This window comes from Acanthisitta chloris, unplaced genomic scaffold (assembly GCF_000695815.1).
Source record: "Acanthisitta chloris isolate BGI_N310 unplaced genomic scaffold, ASM69581v1 scaffold1890, whole genome shotgun sequence".
Taxonomy (NCBI): Eukaryota; Metazoa; Chordata; class Aves; order Passeriformes; family Acanthisittidae; genus Acanthisitta; species Acanthisitta chloris.
In genome coordinates this window covers 136,724-158,264 of record NW_008653177.1, presented here as the reverse complement: position 1 = coordinate 158,264, position 21,541 = coordinate 136,724, and the positions used below count along the sequence as shown (strand labels likewise).

At 43.0% G+C, this 21,541-nt stretch overlaps 1 protein-coding gene across 1 annotated transcript in view; it reads left to right on the top strand.

Annotated features, from left to right (window-relative positions):
- Positions 1–21,320, top strand: part of SV2C (synaptic vesicle glycoprotein 2C) — a 26,566-nt gene extending 5,246 nt beyond the window's left edge. Inside the window, exons 2-12 of the mRNA XM_009079683.1 lie at positions 5,415–5,595; positions 6,209–6,360; positions 8,187–8,320; positions 9,075–9,164; positions 11,310–11,420; positions 12,830–12,918; positions 13,682–13,846; positions 16,367–16,500; positions 17,417–17,617; positions 19,863–20,022; positions 21,137–21,320. Coding sequence (XP_009077931.1) covers positions 5,415–5,595; positions 6,209–6,360; positions 8,187–8,320; positions 9,075–9,164; positions 11,310–11,420; positions 12,830–12,918; positions 13,682–13,846; positions 16,367–16,500; positions 17,417–17,617; positions 19,863–20,022; positions 21,137–21,320 — 1,601 coding nt within the window. The remainder of the gene's footprint in view (positions 1–5,414; positions 5,596–6,208; positions 6,361–8,186; positions 8,321–9,074; positions 9,165–11,309; positions 11,421–12,829; positions 12,919–13,681; positions 13,847–16,366; positions 16,501–17,416; positions 17,618–19,862; positions 20,023–21,136) is intronic.
- The last annotated feature ends 221 nt before the right edge of the window (positions 21,321–21,541 follow it).

The window sequence follows — 21,541 nt, the reverse complement described above, 5'->3', positions numbered from 1 at the left end:
AGAAAAAAGGTGTTTTTGTGATCTGGGAACACCCCACACCTTGTGCAGGTCTGATACGGGGTTCGCTGCATCCCCATTTAGAAACACTGTGGGAATTTCGTCTGATGAGTTCCAGCACGAACAGGTTTTTGTTGAACAGCAAAGGATTTGTTTGGCTTCCTCTGCTGAAAACTTTGCTTTAGCAGAGGGGTTGGGTAGGGGGAGCCAGATGGTGCCATGAATATTGTGGTGATGGACAAGTCCTGTGGGGGGACTGTGAAGCTGTCTGAGTGTAAACAGCCACCCACGTCCTGCTGGCAGCGCACTGAGCGTCGGGTGTGCGTCGCCTCCCCAGCGGCACAGCCCTCGTGGGTTCACCCATCCACCTCGGGCTTCAGTGTGCACAATCCCTGCAGCTCAGCAGCCAGAGTCACCCAATACCCACACCCAGATCTCTGAAAATGGAATGCTGCCTTTCCCATGGGCAATCCACTTCTCAGTGTCACAGCCATTAGCTGTAGAAGAAGCCTCACAACTTGTACTAATCAACAAGGCAAGTGCAACAAAATGAGCCTTTCGTTTGACTTCCATTTACAAGGTCAAGTTGATTCATGGGGAAAGGACTAATAAGCCTACAGGGAAGAGCAGGTTAGATATTTGATGAAGAAAGGGAAAAAAGACCACTCAGCTTGAGGGTTCATCCTCTGTTGAGACCATCCCCTGTTCTGGTACACTCTGGCCATCACAATGGCACAAGAGAGTCGGGACCACCACTACTTTATTTCTCTTTCAGTTGCTTACAACAATTGGATCCTGTGCCTTGCTGCATTCATCTTCCAAATTGTCCAAACCTGACTCACAAAATTTTGTGTCCATAAAGTGCATCCCCAACAGATTCTGCATCAGTAAGACAGTGTTTGGATTTCATTTTTATTACAGTTTGAACCACAACATATGTAAGATCCTAATCATTTTCTGTTGTCCAAAGGCTTTTCTTCTTCAAGAGCCTCTGTACCCCAGGGCTGTACTGGTAGCACCCTGGGATTTGAAGGCAGGTAGGAGCTTCCACACTCCTGTGGTTACTGGTTCCATGCAGACCCTGCACCAGGGCCCAGGCAGCCTCCTCACCTTCCTGACAGCCCCAAGGACTCTGGAACTAATCCTTCCCATTGAGATGTTTTGGGTTTTTTCTGCTCAAATTTTCTACTTATTCCATGAGTCCTTGTCATTTCATGAAAGGGATTATTTTCAGATGTGCCTCCTTTTTAAGAACTTTAATCCCATTAACTATCAATGAGAGAAATTCATGCTTGTGATGGAGATTTAGGTAAACCTTGAATTTTTGCTTTCTTTCTGAAATCATTACATTCTACTTTTAATTATAGTGAAGTAGTAGAAACACAGTTTAGCACACACAGAGCTGTATACTGTGTCTTCATTTCCTTATTCCTAGAACTTCAGCTCTTAAGTCCACAATTCCTGTCTAATATTGAACACACAATTTCAGTAAAGGCTAATAAATTTCTTAGTGTGAAAATGCTAAATATGTTACTTCTTTTCTAGTGGGAATAAGCCCAGTCAGTGGCCACATATTTTCCTTATAACTTCAGCATTGGATGAGTCATAACCCAAAATTTATTCTTAGAATTTCAGCTCTTTGGTTTTCCACCACTTTTATGGGAGGCTGTTGCAGACTTTCCCACAGGCATTCATTATACTCCAGTACTCGTGGAGTACTCTGCAAATAATGATTTATTCAGAGCTGCCCTTAATATTTCACCCAAGCACCATACGTGTCAGTTTGGAAGCTGAGCCCTCCTAGCACAGTCTGGATCTGTGTAGTTTGAAGCTGAGGCTTGAAGTCAAGACTCTGGTACAGACCATTGTAATGTTGTGCCATAGAATATTTGATAGACTACTGTCTACTTCTCCTCAAATTTGAGTTTACTTGACAATAAACCCAAACTCAGAGGTAGCAACCATCACTGTGTCCTCCAGAAGACTATCTCCCTTGCAAAGAGACTGTATGAGTGACTATTCTGCTTCTCCCTGGGTCCCTGCCACCTTCTTGTTAATCCAGGACACAGCAATCTGCAAAGCAGAGGTTGTTCTGCACCTTGGGTCCCAAGATCCATCAGCTGACAGAGTGCTTTATAGCAGCTGCCCCAAAAATGTTAATTATATTGGCCAGAACATGCAGTCTTCCCCAGAAAAGAGACTTCTCCATGAAAATAAAGTGCTCTGTTGATTTTGTTTCATCCCTGAAGAACATATTTCTATAACCAGGATCCTTTCCCTCAGAACCTGGTCAAGCAGACAGTCTCTGGTTGTCCCTGAGGTTTACTTTGCCACAGATTTTCATTCTTTTAAATTTCTGGGGGAACACATCAATTGGTTTATCATATACTCTAACTAATTAAAGGAATATCCTCTTAGTGAGTTTGTGACATCAACAGCTCTGCTGTGCTTTTTGCCACTCACTGTTTGATGGATGCTGTGTTTCAGAGATAAAATCTTCTCTTCCATCACAAGTTTGGGCTCCAGAGTCAGAATCTGCAGGGGTTTGCCTACAAAAGCAGCTTCACTCCACTTCCTGATGTTTCTAGCACTGCCACATCTGGTGCTAAGCCCACTCTGCCTTTGGCCAGAGAACAGGTTGCCCTGCAGCACTCACAGCACTGAGCTGCAATAAACCACCAGCTAGAAGACAGTAGCAATCTCCTCCACCTCCTCTTGACCTGGGACATTTACTGTTACTAAGAGGATTTGGATGAACATCTGCCATCCAGGGATTTTTCTCTTGAAAAAAAAAAAAAATAAAGTTTGGCAGGTCATTTTTCCTTCCTCAGGGTGGTCTGGTGGTGAGGGCTGAGCTGTGCTGGGAGCTGCTCATACGGTGCTGGCAGGGCTTACTGTCAGATGGGAGGCTGTGATACACCAGTGAGTAGATACAGGGCTCATCATCACTTCCGTCCACTCTCTGCCATCAGAGCTGCTCCATTAAATGCAGCTCAGGAGCCAGGCTAAAAGCATTAAGCTATACAGCACTGCATTAAGATTCTTCTTTCGTGAAGATTTTGAACTAAAACAGTTTTTGCTTTGGCTCACCCTTGTAATTTGCACTTCAGTGAACAAGCTGGAGGCCAAAGTTAATAGAAATAGAGATCCCAGACTCTCAGATGTGTATGTATCTTCTCTTCAGATCAGTATATGAAACCTTTACACACCTTCAGATCACCTCAGCAGGACAGCTTGGGTCAGGAGGGTAGGGCAGGGAGTTAGGGTATTGGTTGCACAGAGCCGCATGCTCAGGGTGGAGTTACAATTGGGCTGGCAATATCCTGTTCTGGTACAAAGGTTTTTAATAACAAGAACAGATTCTTTGCCTTTGACACACAAAATCCTGACTACTCATCAAGCATGGTGCAGATAGAAAAGAAAGAACCACTCACAGAGAGGTAACCTCTCTATGGAACTGGGACATTTCAGAAATCCAAACTTTTCCTCTTCTGATCAATGCGAGATGAACGCCCTTCAAATGCTGCAATGGGTCTCTGCTGCATAGCTTTTAATTTAGTAATGCATTTTAAACCAAGTGTGATCAAAAGAAAGGTAGAATCAGCTGCCAAATAACTCTCTGCATTAGCCCTTCGCTGGCTTTGCTGGATGACACAGAGCAGCCTTCAGCCACCAGGCTGATTGTCTTGTTTAAACACTAATGAATTGCAAAAAAATTTCATCACCTGTTTCCCAAGTGAAGTGTATGACAGAACAGGTCCTGGGGAGGGCATTGGTTCTTAAGAAGTCAAGCTTGATTCAAGGTGAGGAATGACCCTCGAAAGGGATGTTCTTCAACCATGCCTGAAAAATCTTTCTTTTAGCTGCATTTCTGCAGTCAGAGAATAGGAATGTTTCCTGTTAAGGCAGTGTGTTTACTCGCTCACTATCCATTGTCTTCACTAGGGGGACAGAGATGCAGAGAGCACTGCTGCTTTTCTTCAGCCTCAGCTGGTCTCCCCCAGTCTCCAAACACCCTCAAACATCTTTTTTTTTTTTCCTTCAAGAACTCCCTGCACTGCAAGTTCTGCTTTGTGGCAAGCAGATGTTCTCCATCCTGAAATAGCTCTGTATCCTATCTAGCCACGATCAGGCCTCATCATGATCTCCACAGCAGGACTGTGCAGACCATAGGCAGAGACTATAATCTGCCTATGGGGTCTGAGGTGATACAAAAGGTGTTCTGGGGGCAGCTTCTTGCACCTCTGTGCCCCCCCAGGAAGCACAGTGGTGTCCACCACTTTCTTCTGAACCCTACCTGGAAAGTAGATAAAATATATGGAAAAAAATTCCTGAACTTTTAGGGATTAATAATTAGTGCTATTTACACTGGTACCTGTGTAAAGGAAAAGGCAGTAAAATATGTGGCCTTTCTGGCAGCAGTGGCAGTAGAAGAACTAAGGACAACTGCCCTGTTCTCCAGGCCAGAGTACCAAGCACACAGTGAGCTGAGTACAGGGAGACTCTCTGGAGAAGGAACCCATTCTCTCCTGTTCAGCCTGCCACTAAATGAGCCATTGAGACTGTATTTGAGGACCCGATAGTAGAAGATCTAATGAAGTCAAGTTAAAAAAGAAGAATCCATTTTTCCTAACCATGTCAGACTGATAAATCTGTAGAACAAGCTGCCAAGACAAGCCCCAGATTTTCTCTTCTCCTGAAATTTTCAGGTCAAGATTGCACTCTTGCTTAAGCTGTCCTGTAGTTAGATTCCAGATCTTGGCTCATTCACAAAGGAAGTAGCTGTGCTACATGAGGTGAGTCTGGGTAACAGACTGATCCTTTCAGATACAGCTGGGAAAAGCAGAGAGTGAAAGAGATGAAATGCTGCAAAGGGATTTAGCCATGCTTCATCAGTCTCTCTGCTCTCACAGCTTTTTGAGCATAAACAGCAGACAGAGAGCGCACAGCTTTTTGAGCATAAACAGCAGACTGAGAGAGCCTCTCCCTATACATACTCCATCCCACTGTGCTCAGGGGGGTCAGCAGAGTTAAGACATCAGAATACTCTTGTATTGTTGGTAGCACATAGCTGGGACACGTGCATCCTAAGCAGCTTATGCTTGGCCATTGCTTACGTGCAGGGGATGTGTGAGCAGAGAGGTTGGGAAAGAAAGATGTGGGTCTGGTCAAATGAGGGTATGTCCATACTGCATGATGCAGTGCAGCAGGGAGTGATGCAAGCTCATGGGCATGAGATGGGAAAATTAGGTTCCACCAATGAACAGTTTCTGGCACCCAAGATTAGGGGAGAATGGGGATATCTCTATTGTACAGTATGCTAGGACAACATCAGCTACCAAATGGGCACTTTAAAATCTGCTTCTATTTCCACCTGGTTACCAAACTCTCTCTCTTTCTCTCTCTCTCACTTCTAGGCTTGATAGTCTACTTAGGAATGATGGTGGGGGCTGTCTTGCTGGGTGGCCTCGCTGATAAGCTGGGAAGAAAGCAATGCCTCATCATATCCCTTGCAATCAATGCTGCCTTCGCATTCCTCTCCTCCTTCGTCCAGGGATACGGATTCTTCCTCTTCTGCCGCCTTATCTCAGGCCTCGGGTGGGTAACTGGTGAATCTGCCCAGTGTCCCAGAGGAGTCCCTTTACAGCTGGGCAGTTTGGGTGTGTGGGGTGGGAGAAGGAAGGCTGCACAGGAGAAACATCCCTGCTACCAAGCCAGGATGGCACTGCTGTTTAGCATGTGTGGTTCTGTTACCTCATTCTTGACCCTTAGTGTGTTAGTGGTAGGAAAGTTTGTTTGCTGACATTCTTCTGGTACTGCCCAAACTGTACAGAAAGGTGAGTGAGAATGATAAATGCCCACTTCAGTTTACAGTCCTCACTGTCCAGGATCTCTGATGAGATCCCCAGCAGTTCCCATCGCCTGCCTGTATTTTGCCTCCCTAAAATGAGTGGTCACAAAATAACAAGAGAAGACATCTAGGAGAAGAGCAAAGCATTACTCTGGTTTTGTACAAACTGTACAGGAAATTCAGCTTTTAGAGCATGAGAAGGATATTGTTGGTCTTTGATGTCTAAGACTAGTCCATCCAAAGAGACATTTGCATTTTTCCTCCAAGTCTCTCTTTTGAGCAGTGCATCTGTGAGTGTGACCTCCTAACCACAAAAACACCGAAGAAGACTCTCATTTTTCTAATTTTTTTTCTCCTCAGTATTGGGGGTACCCTCCCCATCGTGTTTGCCTATTTCTCTGAATTCCTGTCTCGTGAGAAGAGGGGGGAACACCTGAGCTGGCTTTGCATGTTCTGGATGATTGGTGGCATTTTTGCTTCAGCAATGGCTTGGAGCATCATCCCACATTATGGTAATTGTTTTGTGCTTTTGACAACACCACATTTCTGCATCAGTACACTACCCCAAGTCCCTGCACAGGTAGCAATAGTCAGTCCTTACACATCCCAGCCTAAACACCACTGACAATAATAGACACCTGAAGTGCTCACCAAAGGTCTGATGAATTGACTGCATGATTGACTGACTGATACTAAGGCTCTAAATAGGACTGATGAGGGCTGTTTCCATCAAAAGCTTCAAACACACCCCTTGAATTACCCTGCCAGAGCCTAAGCTCTTAATCTAAATGTCAGCACATTCAGGGAAAACTGGGCTGAGATTATATTGCAAAAATTGATCCAGTTATCAAAAATAAGTAACTTTAATCAGGGAATTACTGGGTGCTATGAATGACAGCAGTGAGGACAGCACATGTTTTCCCTTAGCCAAGTGTCAACACTCTCAGGGCTGTGTACCTGGTGACATATCTGCCCAGCTGGAGTCACATCTGACTTCACCTAAATGGGTTCAGGAGTGGAATGGGTTCCCCACCCAGGGCTGGAAGGAGAATGAAAAAGGAGATGGACATAAAATGAAACATATTTCTGCTCTGAGAAACAAAAGGCTGTATATCACATGGATTTCCTTGTAACTCATGTGTGTAACCTAGGAAAACATCAGAAGCAAATATCTACTGGAAAAGATTAATTCCCTCAGTATTCAGTGGCACCAGCTGTTTGCAAAATCCTGTGTGAGGAAAGTAGGACAGTTCACAAAAACCGTGAAGAAAACCACTCAAATTTACCTATCAATCAATCAGTCAATCAATCAATCCATGTTTAGCACATTTAAAGCACATTCAGTATAAAGAATGTTCATGCTTTTGATTGATATGTCAGAGTCTGTTGGAACAAATAGGCAAACTTAGGTGTCAGGTAGAAATAATTCGATTAGCTGCAATTACATTTGCTTTAAAAATCGCTTATGTGTTTCCATTACAATTATTTTTCAGATGACTTTTTGGTGTTGTGTTTTTATAGCTTCTCTTTTTGATTTTCAATGTTCCACCTACTATTTTGGAATTTCATGAAATTATTGGAACACCATGACTGGCTCAGATGAGACCTCTGAAAAATCATTGCTTGATGATTTTCTGATTATGTGAATAAAAATGTTTATAGAAAAAAATGAATTAAACATTCTTTCTGAGATTTGAGCCTACGGAAAGTAAAGGGAGCAATGTAAGAATGATGCTATACTTTCCAGTCCTTAGCAGGGGAATACCTGGTCAAGCATCAGGAGCAAAATAGGAGAGAGGGAATCTCAAATGTAGGATTAGGATTTTGATTCTTCTAGATTTGAATCCCAGCTCGAGTTTTGTAGGCCTGGAAAAAACCCAACTTGCTTTCCTAGCTCACTTCCATGAAATGTGAAATACATATGTGATATAGGAGATGGAAAGGAGCCATGTCTAAGGTGCCTCTCAGATCAGAGATTTAAACTTGTAAACTTTGGGTGACATCACTGAACAGCAATAAATTATGGCCCTGATTGTTCTACCCTTTCCCAGCCTTACCTGCTTACAGCTGCATGGAGCTATTCTTATCACTAGGTGATTTCAAAATTCAGATATAAAAGAAGTTTTTTAAAAGGCAGATCCTGAGCAAGTATGTTTTGCTTTCTGTAACGAACATGAACTCGCTTGCTCCTGTCCTCCAAGAGCCATCAGTACTAAGAATAGCAAACTTTCAACCTGTCCCCATGTCATTAGAGCTGTAAAGTTCAGAACTGCTTTAGGAGAGAAAAACTCAGAATGCCTGGTCAGTATTTTTACTTGTTGGCTCTTGCTGTTTCCAGGCTGGGGGTTCAGTATGGGAACCAAGTACCACTTCCACAGCTGGAGAGTCTTTGTACTTGTGTGCTCTCTGCCCTGTATCGCCTCCCTGGTGGCACTGAAATTCATGCCTGAAAGCCCACGGTTTTTGCTGGAGGTAAGATGACTCATCTGAACATTTTAGTCTGATATTAGCAGAGGATAGCAGGTCCCTAATGTGTTACTGTCTGTCCTTCTTCGTCCCTTCAAACACACATAGCACAAGCTCAGAGGCAAAGCCACTCCTACATGTCTACATTAGCTCCACAGTCTCCTTAAACCCCAAAGATTACAGACTGTGGGATCAATTACTGGTGGTTAGTGTTTCATTTTCAGATGGGGAACAGATAGAAGGTAGTGAGGGATGGGGATTTTCTAAGTCCAGCAAAGTGCCTTTGAAAACATCTCAGAGAATTTAGGAATGGAACTACTGAATCCTGGTAGAAGAGCAAAGAACAGAGTACATTTTACTGAGGAAAATATATAAACCTCAGAAATCTTAAGCACATGGTGTGTATTCCCATTTCACAGATGTGAAATATGGAAATATCTTGGTCAAGTTCACCCTGCAAGCCTTTAGCAGAGGTGGGATGAGAGACCAGGTCTCCTCATCCATTGCCTCTTCTTTCATCTGGTTTTAAAGTTCTATTCCTGATGCCTTTCCTGCCTCAGACAGTTTTAGGACAACTCCTTGCTCCAGCACAGACTCTGTGAATACAAACTGTGCTTTCAGCTCTCCACATTTAATGCAGCCTGTGCTGCCTCTGTGCTTCTCCACTATGCTGGAACTAGAATTGATTTCTCTCTGAGCTTTGATAAATTACAGGGCTGGGAGCTCCAACATTTGTTTTCCTTTTCTTTGGTGTTTTCAGATTGGTAAACATGATGAAGCCTGGATGATTCTCAAGCAAGTTCATGACACCAACATGCGGGCCAAGGGTGAGCCAGAGAGGGTGTTTACGGTGAGTTTGACAAGGCCATCAGTGTGTCAAATAGAAAAGCTGGACATACCTTCCTTAGTGCAGCACAGAATTGCTTTATTCCTCCTCAGGATTCTTTCAATGCAATCTCTCCCAGCAGTGGGAAAAGGACTCCAAGACACATTTGGTGTGTTTAAAGTCAATGTCAGTCTGTTTTGCAAAGAATTAGTCGATCCAGTGAGTTGCAGTGAATACTCTTCTTTCCTGGTGTTACTCTACATTGTATAGACCAGTGATTTCCCAATACATACATGCTTAATTGGCCTTCTCAAAGAGACTAAAACCAAATAAGAGATATTAGGCATGTGGGAGACCCAAGTCACTCCTTTCTCCATTCTGGCTTCTAATCAAACTCTGATTAAACTTCATGTACCTTCTAATAAGCTTTCCAAACTCCACCTGCCTCATACCCAGTCTTTAATCTCTCCAAGGGAAAGTGGGATGAGTGGCTACTACTCATTAGTCTGCTGCTTGTTGTGAAAAAGGTCACACCAGTGGATTCATTAACAGTAAAATCAGGGAAATGGTTTATGCTGGGGTCAGCTGCAAATTACTATAATTCAGTTGTAAGCTCCTGGTGAGAGAGCCAGGAAAAAGCTCTTGATTTGTCTTTTAAAGATGGGAAGATGTGTGCTCTTAAAGGATGGAGAGAAAGGAGATATGGCTGTGTGTAAAACATGTATTTTTGATCAAGAAGGAGAACAAGGCTTCATGTTCAGAAGGGTTGTCAGGAGACTGGGCCCCTCGAGACTGATCCCTTAAGGAAAGAATGTTTCATATCTGAGCATGACAATTGTGTGCAGGTTCAGGTAGGAACTTAATGAGCATGTGTTATTTTTAGGCTACCAACCATTTGACTAATGCAAACCCCGACAGCAAAGGCAAGAGAGACCTTCTCTTTAATTCCATAGCTGGCTTGGCTGTAATGCTGAGCTGGGGACTGAAACTCAAATATATATAAATATCTATGTAGTGTGTGTATGTGTATATATATATCACAAAGTAGGGCACTCTAAGAGTCTGAGCTGAGTAGGAGAATGAAGGAGCAGCTGTACAGCACCTATTAGTGCTCGTTACTCCATCCAACAGTGTCACGACTGCTGCGGCGTGAGCCGATCTCGGCATCGCACCTCGAGGTGCGGCGCAACGGCTGAGCCGACATGTACTGACATCCCTTGGCACAGGCAGAGGATGAGTGTGGCTGGTGTAGCACAAACTGTCAGATTTCGTGTTTTTCTGATAGGCCAGAAGTTGGCAGTTTGTGGTGAGTCAGCTGGTAGCAGGACAGTTCCCAGATCTGACATTTAAACGGTGCCAGGAAGAGGAACACAGAGACTCCACGGCTGAGCCAAGGCTCTCATTCACACTCAGAAATTTATTCAGCAAATTTTCATCTCATTATGTTTACAAACAGATCTGTTTTCCTTGAATATGTCCTTTATTTAAAGTTACTGAGCAAATATTTTCTGGGACTCATTTTTAAGATTTGTTGAGCAGTGCAGTTCAGGTGTTCAGTGTTGAAAATTCAGATTGTTTTGGTGAACCAAAATGATTGAGTGGTGTGGGCTCACTTGATGGCAGGAGACATTTTCAGCTGCAAAGATTCCCATCTACACATTCATTTGTCATAGAAGTTCTGCCAGTGGTACTTAAAAGATGCTAAATGGGAAATATTCCTGCTAGTTGTCTTAAAGAAAGAGATTCTGAGGGCACAGTTTGGATACAAGTGGCAGATCTTGGAGATAATTTTTACTATAATTACCTAGTCCTAATTTCTAGTGGGAATCTAAAGATAAAGAAAAAAGGTAGTATACAGGCATGATAGCCAATAAATGAAAGATAGAAGTGGACATGATGCACTTAAAATATTTCATGGAAGGAGAAAGAGAGTGAGAAAGGATGAAGGGAGGGATGGATGAAAGGAAAGAGGGAGGGCAGGCTTCTTTCTATATATTCTTGTGCTGACAAATTAATTAGCTTAATTGTTAGCACTAACTTTCAAGGAAAAGATAATAAGAGATCTCCTGTGGAAACATTGCCCAGATGACAGTGGAATTTCACATCCACATGAGATCAATTCTAGAAACTTCAGTCCAATTATTTTTTTCCTTTTATTTTTTCCTCCAGGTTTCCTATATCAAAACTCCAAAGCAAGTAGATGAATTTATTGAAATCCAGAGCTCAACAGGGACCTGGTACCAGCGGTGGCTGGTCAGAATTACGACCACTTTGAAACAGGTAAAGAGCAGAAGAAAACGTCACACAGGAGTTTTGAGCTTTGGGCTGTGGTGCCTTGTTACTTCAGGTCAAACCCTGATTCTCACTTCCAAAAAATCTGTTGTTTTTTGCAAAGGGCTGTAATCTAACTGCACTTTCTGTGCAGATGTGTGTGTCTGCAATCTGCCACACTGCCAGCCAGGCCCCCAAATGCCCCTGTGAGCATCACCATAGTCTAACAGTGCAGAGCTTCCAGGACCAGCCACAGCTCTAAGCGCTTGGCTCTCCTCCTGAGCAGATGAATATTGATTCCCTCTCCCCAAGCTTAAGTGAAATTACCACCCACAGTGTGTTCAGAAAGTGTTTGCTTTTTGTTTCTGCTGAGACTGAGTTTCTAACAATGTTGTATTGCCTCCTCAGCTAATTTAACCTCTCACAGGTGCTGTACTGCTTATCTATCTATTCCTAAGCAGAACTTTCTGGAAAACCTTGCTAAAACTTCTAGTCTTGAAGGATGAGCTGAAAGGAAAGGGGAATTGTTCTTTATTAATTGCAATGCAGGTGCTATACTATTACTATATTTATGTGGCAAGAGCATGAGGAGTTACATCCCTTCATGGGCCCTAATCTCTCTTCTACCATGCCCACAGTGATGCCATGCTGTAAGATGAGACAAGAGAGATTCAGATCAGATAGTAGAAAAAATCTTTCACTGTTAGGGTGGTCAGGCAGTGGAATAGGTTGCCCAGGGAGGTGGGGGAGTCACCATCCCTAGAGGTGTCTGGATCTGGCACTGAGTGATATAGTTTAGGGGTTACAGTGGTAGTGCTACGTTGATAATTGGATTGAGTGATCTCAAAGGTCTCTTCCAACCTTGATGATTCTATGATTCTATGTTCCTGACCATATTTTCTGCAATGGGTCAAGAGGAGCAGATCTTGTTCTGCCTCCTGCTCTGCTCAGCTTCATCCCTACCTGAGTTCATCTCACCCCTCCTAAAGTGCTAGCTGTGTTTGGGTTTTGGCTCTTCAGTGAGCTTTGGAGCTCAGTTTGAAAGCACCTTTGAGACCATACATATATTTTTAACAGAGAAGGTTGTCAGAAGGTCTGAGAACAGGCTCATATCCACATTTACTGATTTAACCTGAGTGAGGCTGCATCAGGCCAGCCCAGTCCTGGTCATGCACTCCAGCTCATTACAGAGGGCTCAGATCAAGTGTTCTGGCACATAGTTAAATAAGATATCTTTTTCTAAGCCATTTATCTCGATAAATGTAAATTTGAACAAACATTGAATATAAGCTACACATCTGACCTTTCCCTAACGAATCCTTTTTTTCTGACATTAGATTTATGATGCACTCAGAAATTAATCTGTTGAGTGTCTCCTAGGGTGTCCTGACAGTTTATTCCTTCTTGTGGATTTGTAGGTCTGGGACAATGTGCTATATTGTTTAACAGCCCAGTACAGGATGAACACACTGATGCTGGCTGTAGTTTGGTTTACAATGGCCTTAAGGTAAGGAACTTTCACTTTTTCAGGAAATTAAAGGGGCCTCAGAGTTTGAATAAGTATTTACACATCTAAGTAGACTATCCATCTAAATAGACTAATCAATCCTGGTCATATTTTAAAGAGTCTTTATGTACCAAGCCTTGCCCTCCTTCAAATATTGCTCGATCTGATTTCTTATATGAGGTACAAGGTGCTTTGAACAAATCAGGCCTTGATAAGTGGTCAGTAGTGCAGTAATATATTGACTTTCTCCCCTCTAGCTCTTTCATTTGATCTTGTACACACACACACACACACACACACACACACACACACACACACACACACACTCAAATACATGACCTTACTTGATTCTGAGATGTTTTTTTAGTCTAGACTAAAACCATTCAGGTGAGTTTAAATCTAGACTGCAAGTAAATTTTGTCCAACTCTCACTTACACCTCACACTTGTAGAAATCTGCCGAATTTCTTACTGCTCTGCTAGTCTCTTGGGCAGCCAGGATAGCACATTGCTGTATTTCCCAGCCAAGGAGTCAAACTTATATGAATTGCTCTGCTTTAAGTAAACAAGAATGGACCAACATTCTTTTGAGATCAGTCAAGTGCTAAGAGTAGGGAGACACTTTGCTCGGCCTTGTGTCAGAGCTGACCAAGAATTTGTGTCAGAAATGTATTTGCATTAGGAGTTCATCAAGTTTACAAGTTATGAAGTAGATCATTGGCAGTATCTTGTACCCCTAATGTGTGTCTCCCATCCTGCTCTAGTTACTATGGCCTTATTGTTTGGTTCCCTGATATGATCCGATATCTCCAAGATGAGGCATATGAATCCCGAGTGAAGATCTTTGATGAGGAAGAAGTGTCACACTTCACCTTTAATTTCACCCTGGAAAACCAGATCCACAGAAATGGGGAATACAGGAATGACAAGTAAGTGAAAAGAACTCAGTTTGATGTATTCAAACTGAAATAAATTTATAGAAAGCTTTTTTTCTTTTCCATTTTCCATCAACTTGAACCTCTCTCTTGTTCTTTTGGACACACAGTGTAAATCTCTAACCCAAAGGCAGTTTTGCACAGACCAAGTGTTCTTCTCATGCTGTTTTTTCACATACTCTGCCTCAGCCACTGGCATCTCCAGATCCCAGAGGATGCCTGTGAGGAGTTCTGGTTCCAGCAGCCACTTGTTGGGATCAGAGTGCCCACTGGCTGTGCTGGGCAGTTCTGGATGCAGAGGTGACTTCTCTTTCCTTAGCCCACACTGACATCTACTGGGCTTGGGCAGCAGAGACCATCACTTGTAAATAAACTGCTCTGCTGCTGTATTTTCAAAAGAAAAAGCTATTTTCTCTTGAAGTCCTTGATATGACTTACCCCAGGCTCCATCCTGCAGCCCATTAGTGCGAGCTGTGCCATGGCCATACTGGTGTGCTTCTCCCACACTAGCACGAATCTCTGTCACCTTCTCCTTTAGTGCTTTGAAGTCAGTAAAGTTGCTCCAGCAGAACATCGTTGCTTTCCTTCCTTTTTCTCCTATTCGGGTTGGACTTGGTGTTTTTAGTTCTGCACCCAGACTGCGCCCCAATCCCTCTATGTTCCACAGCAATATAGCAATCCTAGCCATTCCATTGCTACTTTTCAAAATCCAAATAAAAAGGGTGGGAAAATATCCATATGTAAATTCTATGGAGATCCCATTGTCCTGGGTAGACTAGACATGGTGTTGCTCCACTTGCCTTGCACCATGTGGGGAGGTCCCACTGGATCTTCTGTGTTACACAAAGCGCTCGCTGTTTTAATCCTCACAGCTGAAATCACATCTCATTGCCCAGCCAGGTTGTTCCTCTCCCCTCAGAAATTATTTATCTTCGTTTCCTTGATGTATATTTGATAGACATTGATGGGGAACCCCAACATGTGTCCCCATGTCCTTCCAGAGACCTTTCCTGCAGCAAGGGGCTGTACGGGATGGTGCAAACCTAGCCCCACAATTCTTATTCCCCAAAAGAGAGTGGTAAGAATTGGATGCTGGCCAAATTTAGGGATTGAGGACCTTCTTGTTATGCCCAGAGCTTTCACTAACTTCACTGAGAATTAAGGATGCTCAGCATCTTGCAGGATGAAGACATGAAACTGTGATGTACTATTGTCCTGCTTTGTCCTTCCCCATTTCAAATACTCAAAACCTAATCGAGCTACATCCCAATAATGCCCAGAGCATATCTCAGTGTTTTACAGCTGTGTTTTCCCTCCAGCCCTTGACTGTGAGTTAAACTCCATGGAACACCAGACTATTGCTGATTCCTTTAAAGACAGATGTTAAGAAAGCAAACTGCAGGGGAAAAAAAGGCTTCTAACAGCCTTTGGGAGTAAATACATCACAGGCTATTACTGAGCAAATGCAGAACAGCTTAAGTTTTGGTGTAACCTATGAGACCTTCTACAGAGAGCAAAAGACTTGAATAGTCTTCTTGTGGTATTTTGTGCATTAATAATTTGTTAGTAGCTTCAGTTAAGAAGCCCTGCAGTGCTCATTTAAAGGTGTAAACAACCATCATGCTACACTGTGTTCTAAGTGCTCGATTCAATTAGGCCTCTGAGCATATGTTAAAAGGTTTTTTATTTGGTGACAGTCATGGGCTCTTTAACTAAAGCAATAATGCTTGTTCCTAACAGCTCCTTACATCTTCCAAACATGCCTGTGCATTACTTAATATATCTTCTCAGTGTCCCTGCAAAATCTCACAGGTAAATCAATATTGTGTCATCCTTCAGGCAGGCAGGTCAGATATGTCAAGCTTCCCATCAGAGGAGAAATCAATCACCTGACACAGTTTATTATTTTTAGTGAAATCTGTTTTCATTACATGATAAGCAATAGACCTCGGACTGAGATGGTTACAAGCAGAACTCAGATAATCTCCCCACTCTCTCCAGAAATCCTGCTGCAATTTCACTTAAAAAATCACTTTGAGTATAAACAACTGTCAGAAACCTTTCACCAAATGACTCAATAGGCTCCTGATAATGTCTGGTTTTATTTATGCTGGAGGAAGGGAGAGAATAAGGACGGCAACGAGGTCAGCTCATGAAGGAAATGCCCTGCACTGAGTGAAATTCCATCTTCTTCAGATGGATGAGGACTGAACATGGGAGGATTTGTGTCCCCTCAGCCTTAGAAGCACATTTGCTTAGATATGATTGTTTTGGGGAATAGAAAAACTGCCAAAAATCATAAAGGGTCCATATCTCTTTTTAAAAAACCCTTTTCAAACCCTTCTCTTCTACTAAAACACAGAATAAGTAAGCATGGAGTTGGAAGGACAGTTATGCATTCATTTTTTTCTGTAAATGACCCTAGACATTGCCATTAGTACTCTGTCACTACATGCTACACAGTGTAGGAAATGCCTTAAAGCATAGAGTGAAGTTTTGTTTCCTGCCCCACAGATTTATTGGCATGAAATTCAAGGAAGTGAAATTTGAGGATTCGTTATTTGAGGATTGCTACTTTGAAGATGTGACATCTACTGAGACCTTCTTCGAAAACTGCACCATCATCTCTACTGTCTTTTACAACACTGGTAATGGGATTCCTGCTCTGGTGTCGTCTCCATAACTAGGAATTATTTTATCAGAAAACTATTTTATCAGAACTCTTTTATCTGTTTTCTAGGAGAAAGGATGATAGGGATCTGTGTGTTTGAGTGTGTGCTGGGTAATGAGAGCGATGATAAAAAAATGAGGGTGATGCTTTTGGAAAGAGACTTCAGGTTGCTCTATCAGTGATTCTAACTATGTGGCTCTGGTGTCACTGGTGGCTGCTGTGTGGGAAATGCAAAATTCTGTTCTCAGATCTTGGCAGGTAAAAGTAATGGCAAAATTATCAGTGCTGTAACAGCATAATTCAACAAATTTGGCTTAAAATCTAATTTTACTAACCTACGGTTTTTGACTGTAAGCAATAAAATATTTGTTAATTTATCCTGAAAAACTTTTCATTTCTACTTTAATAGAGAAGAAACTATAATCATGAAAGCCAGAACCTGCATTGTCCTGTCCTTGTGGCATGGGGATACTGGTCCAGATGAGTCCACAAATGGAAGGAGTGTATGAGCTTTCACCCACTCAAAGACAAGGACACAGCTAGAGTTTGTCACTGAAATAAAAACTCCTGAATATTTCTATTTGATGAGGAGCTTTTCCTGGGTCTTTGATTTGTTTTAGATCCTGGCTCCCATTGCTGCTGTATGAAGGGAGTTTTGTGGCATGGGGATACTGGTCCAGATGAGTCCACAAATGGAAGGAGTGTATGAGCTTTCACCCACTCAAAGACAAGGACACAGCTAGAGTTTGTCACTGAAATAAAAACTCCTGAATATTTCTATTTGATGAGGAGCTTTTCCTGGGTCTTTGATTTGTTTTAGATCCTGGCTCCCATTGCTGCTGTATGAAGGGAGTTTAGCCAAGCACGATAATTCCCTCTTTCTTCCCTCACAGATCTCTATGAACACAAATTCATCAACTGCAGGCTCATAAACACCACATTCATGGAGGAGAAGGAAGGCTGCCACATCGACTTTGAGGAGGACAATGATTTCCTCATCTACCTGGTCAGCTTCCTGGGCAGCCTGTCTGTGCTGCCAGGCAACATCATCTCTGCATTGCTCATGGACAAAATTGGGAGGATAAAGATGATTGGTGAGTGGGGACAGTGAGTGCATGGTGTGGGTGGGTGGGAGCACAACCCTGCAAAGAGCATCATCAGTGTGAAGGTCTCACTGCACACTGAGCTGGCTCTGGTGGGAATGAGTCATTCCCATATCAAATGGGGCAGAAGGGGAAAGACTAGAGGGTGAGGCAAGTGATCTACTCCACAGCATTGGGCAAATAACCTACTCCCCACCTCCTCACCCTGCTTTTCTGTGTGTCTGTGACATCGTCCTTTTTTATTTTGGCTTTTGTGCCCAATCCTGCATGTTTATCTAATGCTCAGCACAACAGGGTCAGAGCTGAAACAGGATGTCTTGATGCTGGTGAGTTGATGCTGAAGTTCATAGCCTCTGTATAAATAAATGAACACTTTGCTTGTAGCAACGAATATTCACAGAGGTTATTTGATGTGGCAGCTTGACAGCTCAGGAGTTCCCTCTTTTGTTTTTTTCTGATTTTCAAATGATTGTACAAACAGCTTTGGAGACCATATGGTAAATTAACTGACCATGTCACAGCCAAGCAAGATGCCTTTAGCACCATGGGAATAAGTTATCACCTTATCAGCTTTATGGTTACTTTGGGAGTTTCTGGTGTTGCTTCCTCCAGGGTTCAGATCTTGCTCTCCAGGTACTATGGGAATCATACTCCGAGGGAGAGCCAAATGAGGTTAATAAAATCAGGGATGTGGCTCAGGGGTAAGGGATGACTCACTTTCCTGAGCTCACCTCTCTCTCTCCTGAGAACAGAGGGAAGGGTAGTTAGCTTAGCCTCATCATCAGACAGGTAAAGTTAAGCAAATGACCCCACTGGTGTATCAGGAATGTACACTGGGGTAAAATGAGCATTCCTATGGTGAATTTGGAAAAGACCCAAGCAAACCAGAGGGTCTGTGGGAAATATGTCGAAGGAAGCTGAATAAGATTGCCCATCCTGCAGACATGTCAGTGTGTCAGCAATTCCATCTGGAATTGAGATGACAGCTGGAAGCCTAAATGCTTATTTCTTCTGCAAAATGAAAAGTACAGGACAAAAATTAGTAATGACATGCTGAAATGTTTCACTATGCAATTTTCAAATGAAACAGCCTTCTGGCATCCCACCCATATCCCTCTGCTGAACATATTATTTCTGGTCAGCTGAAGAGGAAAAAAGAATTTCATTTTTATGTTCCTCACTGGGACTTCAGTTTTATCATGTCCCACTAAACCTTCTCTAATATAAAACAGCAGATCTCCTTGTCCCTAATGCTGGACTGTGCCTCTTCAGCAGAGGGAATAACCACACTGTACTGTGGGGATATATTTTGGCCAGATACCATGGAGGAGGAGGAGAGGATGTGGTGTCCTTCATGGCAGGTTTCCATCAGCAGGATACCACAGAGGCAAGATGCAACATAATGTCCAAAGTGAAGCATTTTAACTCCAGTTAAGCTTCCAATTTATTTTGGATGGCACCAAATTGATTAAAAAATCCCCCAAACTACAAAGAAAATTGGTAGAAAATGAAGATATTTCAGAGACAACAGAACCTTCCAAGTGAAAAATAGTTTGATTTTGCAAAATTTTCATCTTTCAGGTGGAAATTCCCAATGGAGTAGAAGGACATGATGTAGCTATTAATATTTCTGAATCTGAATCTGAACTGTGCCTAACTGAGCATGAATGCTCTCACTTTCTCCCTCAGTGGTGTTCACAAAATTATGGCTCCTGTGCAAATGTGCCATGAAATCTAATGATGTTCTTATAATTAAAAGAGACCTCAAGTGCTTCATACAAGTGACTGTAAATTATCCTAATTGGAACTAGAAATGTGTCAAGTGATTTCAATAGGATATGAAATGCACTAGCTTATCACTTGAAACTCAAGTTGAAAAACCTTCACAATGATGCTTCCTCCTCATTGACTTTCATGTTTACTTGCCTCTGCTCTTCCTGGGTCCATCTGGAAGACTGAGATGCTGGAAACCTGCCTAGAAAATCTTGTCTTCAGAGTCTTTGTAGAGCAGGACTATCAGCAATATTGGATTATCACTGAGAACATTTTCAGGCTGGTTTCCAGCATCAGAGATGACACATAGGCACCATCAAGGTGGTTTTGCATTCTTGCAGATTTAATTCCTTTTGGGATGAAATACCATCACTTGAAAATTCTCTTTATCAACAAATGTGTTTGTTCAGCTGTGGACTGAGGAAGATGGTACCAACATTTTCCTCTTGGTTTCCCCCCACAGGTGGCTCCATGTTGATCTCAGCAGTGTGCTGCTTTTTCCTCTTTTTTGGCAACAGCGAGTCGGCAATGATCGGCTGGCAGTGCCTGTTCTGCGGGGCCAGCATCGCCGCCTGGAACGCCCTGGATGTCATCACTGTGGAGCTCTACCCCACGGACAAAAGGTGCTCAGAATATTTCTCCTTTTAGTCTCCACCCTCTGACTTTGTCTTCTTGGTTCCTGATGGGAAAACTCACTCTAGATACACATAGAGTGGAGAGGTGTACTACTTTTTTTTTCACCTGTACTTCAGGTCTGTGCAGTGCTGGAGCTACATGGGATCAGCATAGACATTTGCAAGCATAATTCTGTATGCATGGTAGAAAGTGCACAGGCATCATGTGGGTGTGTGGAAATTATGGGCAGATGCAAGCATAATTCTGTATGCATGGTAGAGAGTGCACAGGCATCATGTGAGTGTGTGGAAATTATGGGCAGACAAATCCTAGAATCATGGAATCATAGAGTGGTTTAGGTTGGAAGGGACCTTAAAGAACATTCAGTTCCAAACTCCATGCCATGAGCATGGACACCAAATGAAATACAGACTGTCATTTCCATGGATGTGTCTGGGATTCTGGCCTTTCAGACTGTATTCCCCAACCTCTCATCATGGCTCATTACTGTGGCAGCCTTCCCCTCCAAAATCTGGAGACAACCATGTGAACAGAAAGATCTGGGATATGGGACAGCACACATGGGAGAATGTGCTGGAGATTAAATCTTTCCTTACATCAGAATTTTTAGCCCCTTTTTGTCTTTTTCAGGCCATTGGGGAAAGCCAGAGGGAAGAAGGACTGTGCATTGAAAGCAGTGTACTTTTAGCTCCTATGTGAAATAGGATTTGGAGGAGAGCTATGGTTGCTTCTCTGGTGACAACCTGCTCCAGGCAGTCCTTGAAAGGGCTTTGAGGAGTTCTAGAGCAGATTGTGTCCTGCTGTGTTTGGGTAGGGCAAAGGCTGACATAGTGAGCTACTCTAGGGCTTGGGAGAAGCTGAGATAAAAAGGAGAAATGAGTACACACTGACTTCCAGCTGGAATTCAGTACACACAGACATTCACACAGCCATGCAAAACAGTGGCATCTATTTATCTATTTGTTTATTCTGCCTGGCTTTACTTGCTAGAAGCATACCCTGGGCAACATAAGAGCATTCACAAAATTATCCATCCAAACCTTCTGTAGTTATGCCAGAACCTCGCTCCTAACCATTGCTTTCTGCTTTTCCTCCCTACAGGGCAACAGCCTTTGGCATCCTCAATGGGCTTTGCAAGTTTGGTGCCATCCTGGGGAACTCAATCTTTTCCTCCTTCGTAGGGATAACCAAGGTGGTTCCTATTCTTCTGGCCTCCTCTGCTCTGGTTGGAGGTGGCCTGCTTGCTTTGCGCCTCCCAGAGACTCGAGAACAGGTCCTGATGTGAGCAACAAAGGCCCAGGGGTTTGGGGGGCAGATGTAGAAGAGGATCAAAAAAGAGCCATGTTTGGAAAACCCAAAATGTTCACTTCTATACTGTTCTGTCAATACCTCAAAACGAGATGGCAGAGAGAAAGAAGAACCCAAAGGGATATAAACAAACCCCCTAGTTTCTGACCTTTTTACAGCCATGACTGGTGCATGCAGCTCCCACACATCCCTTGCAGA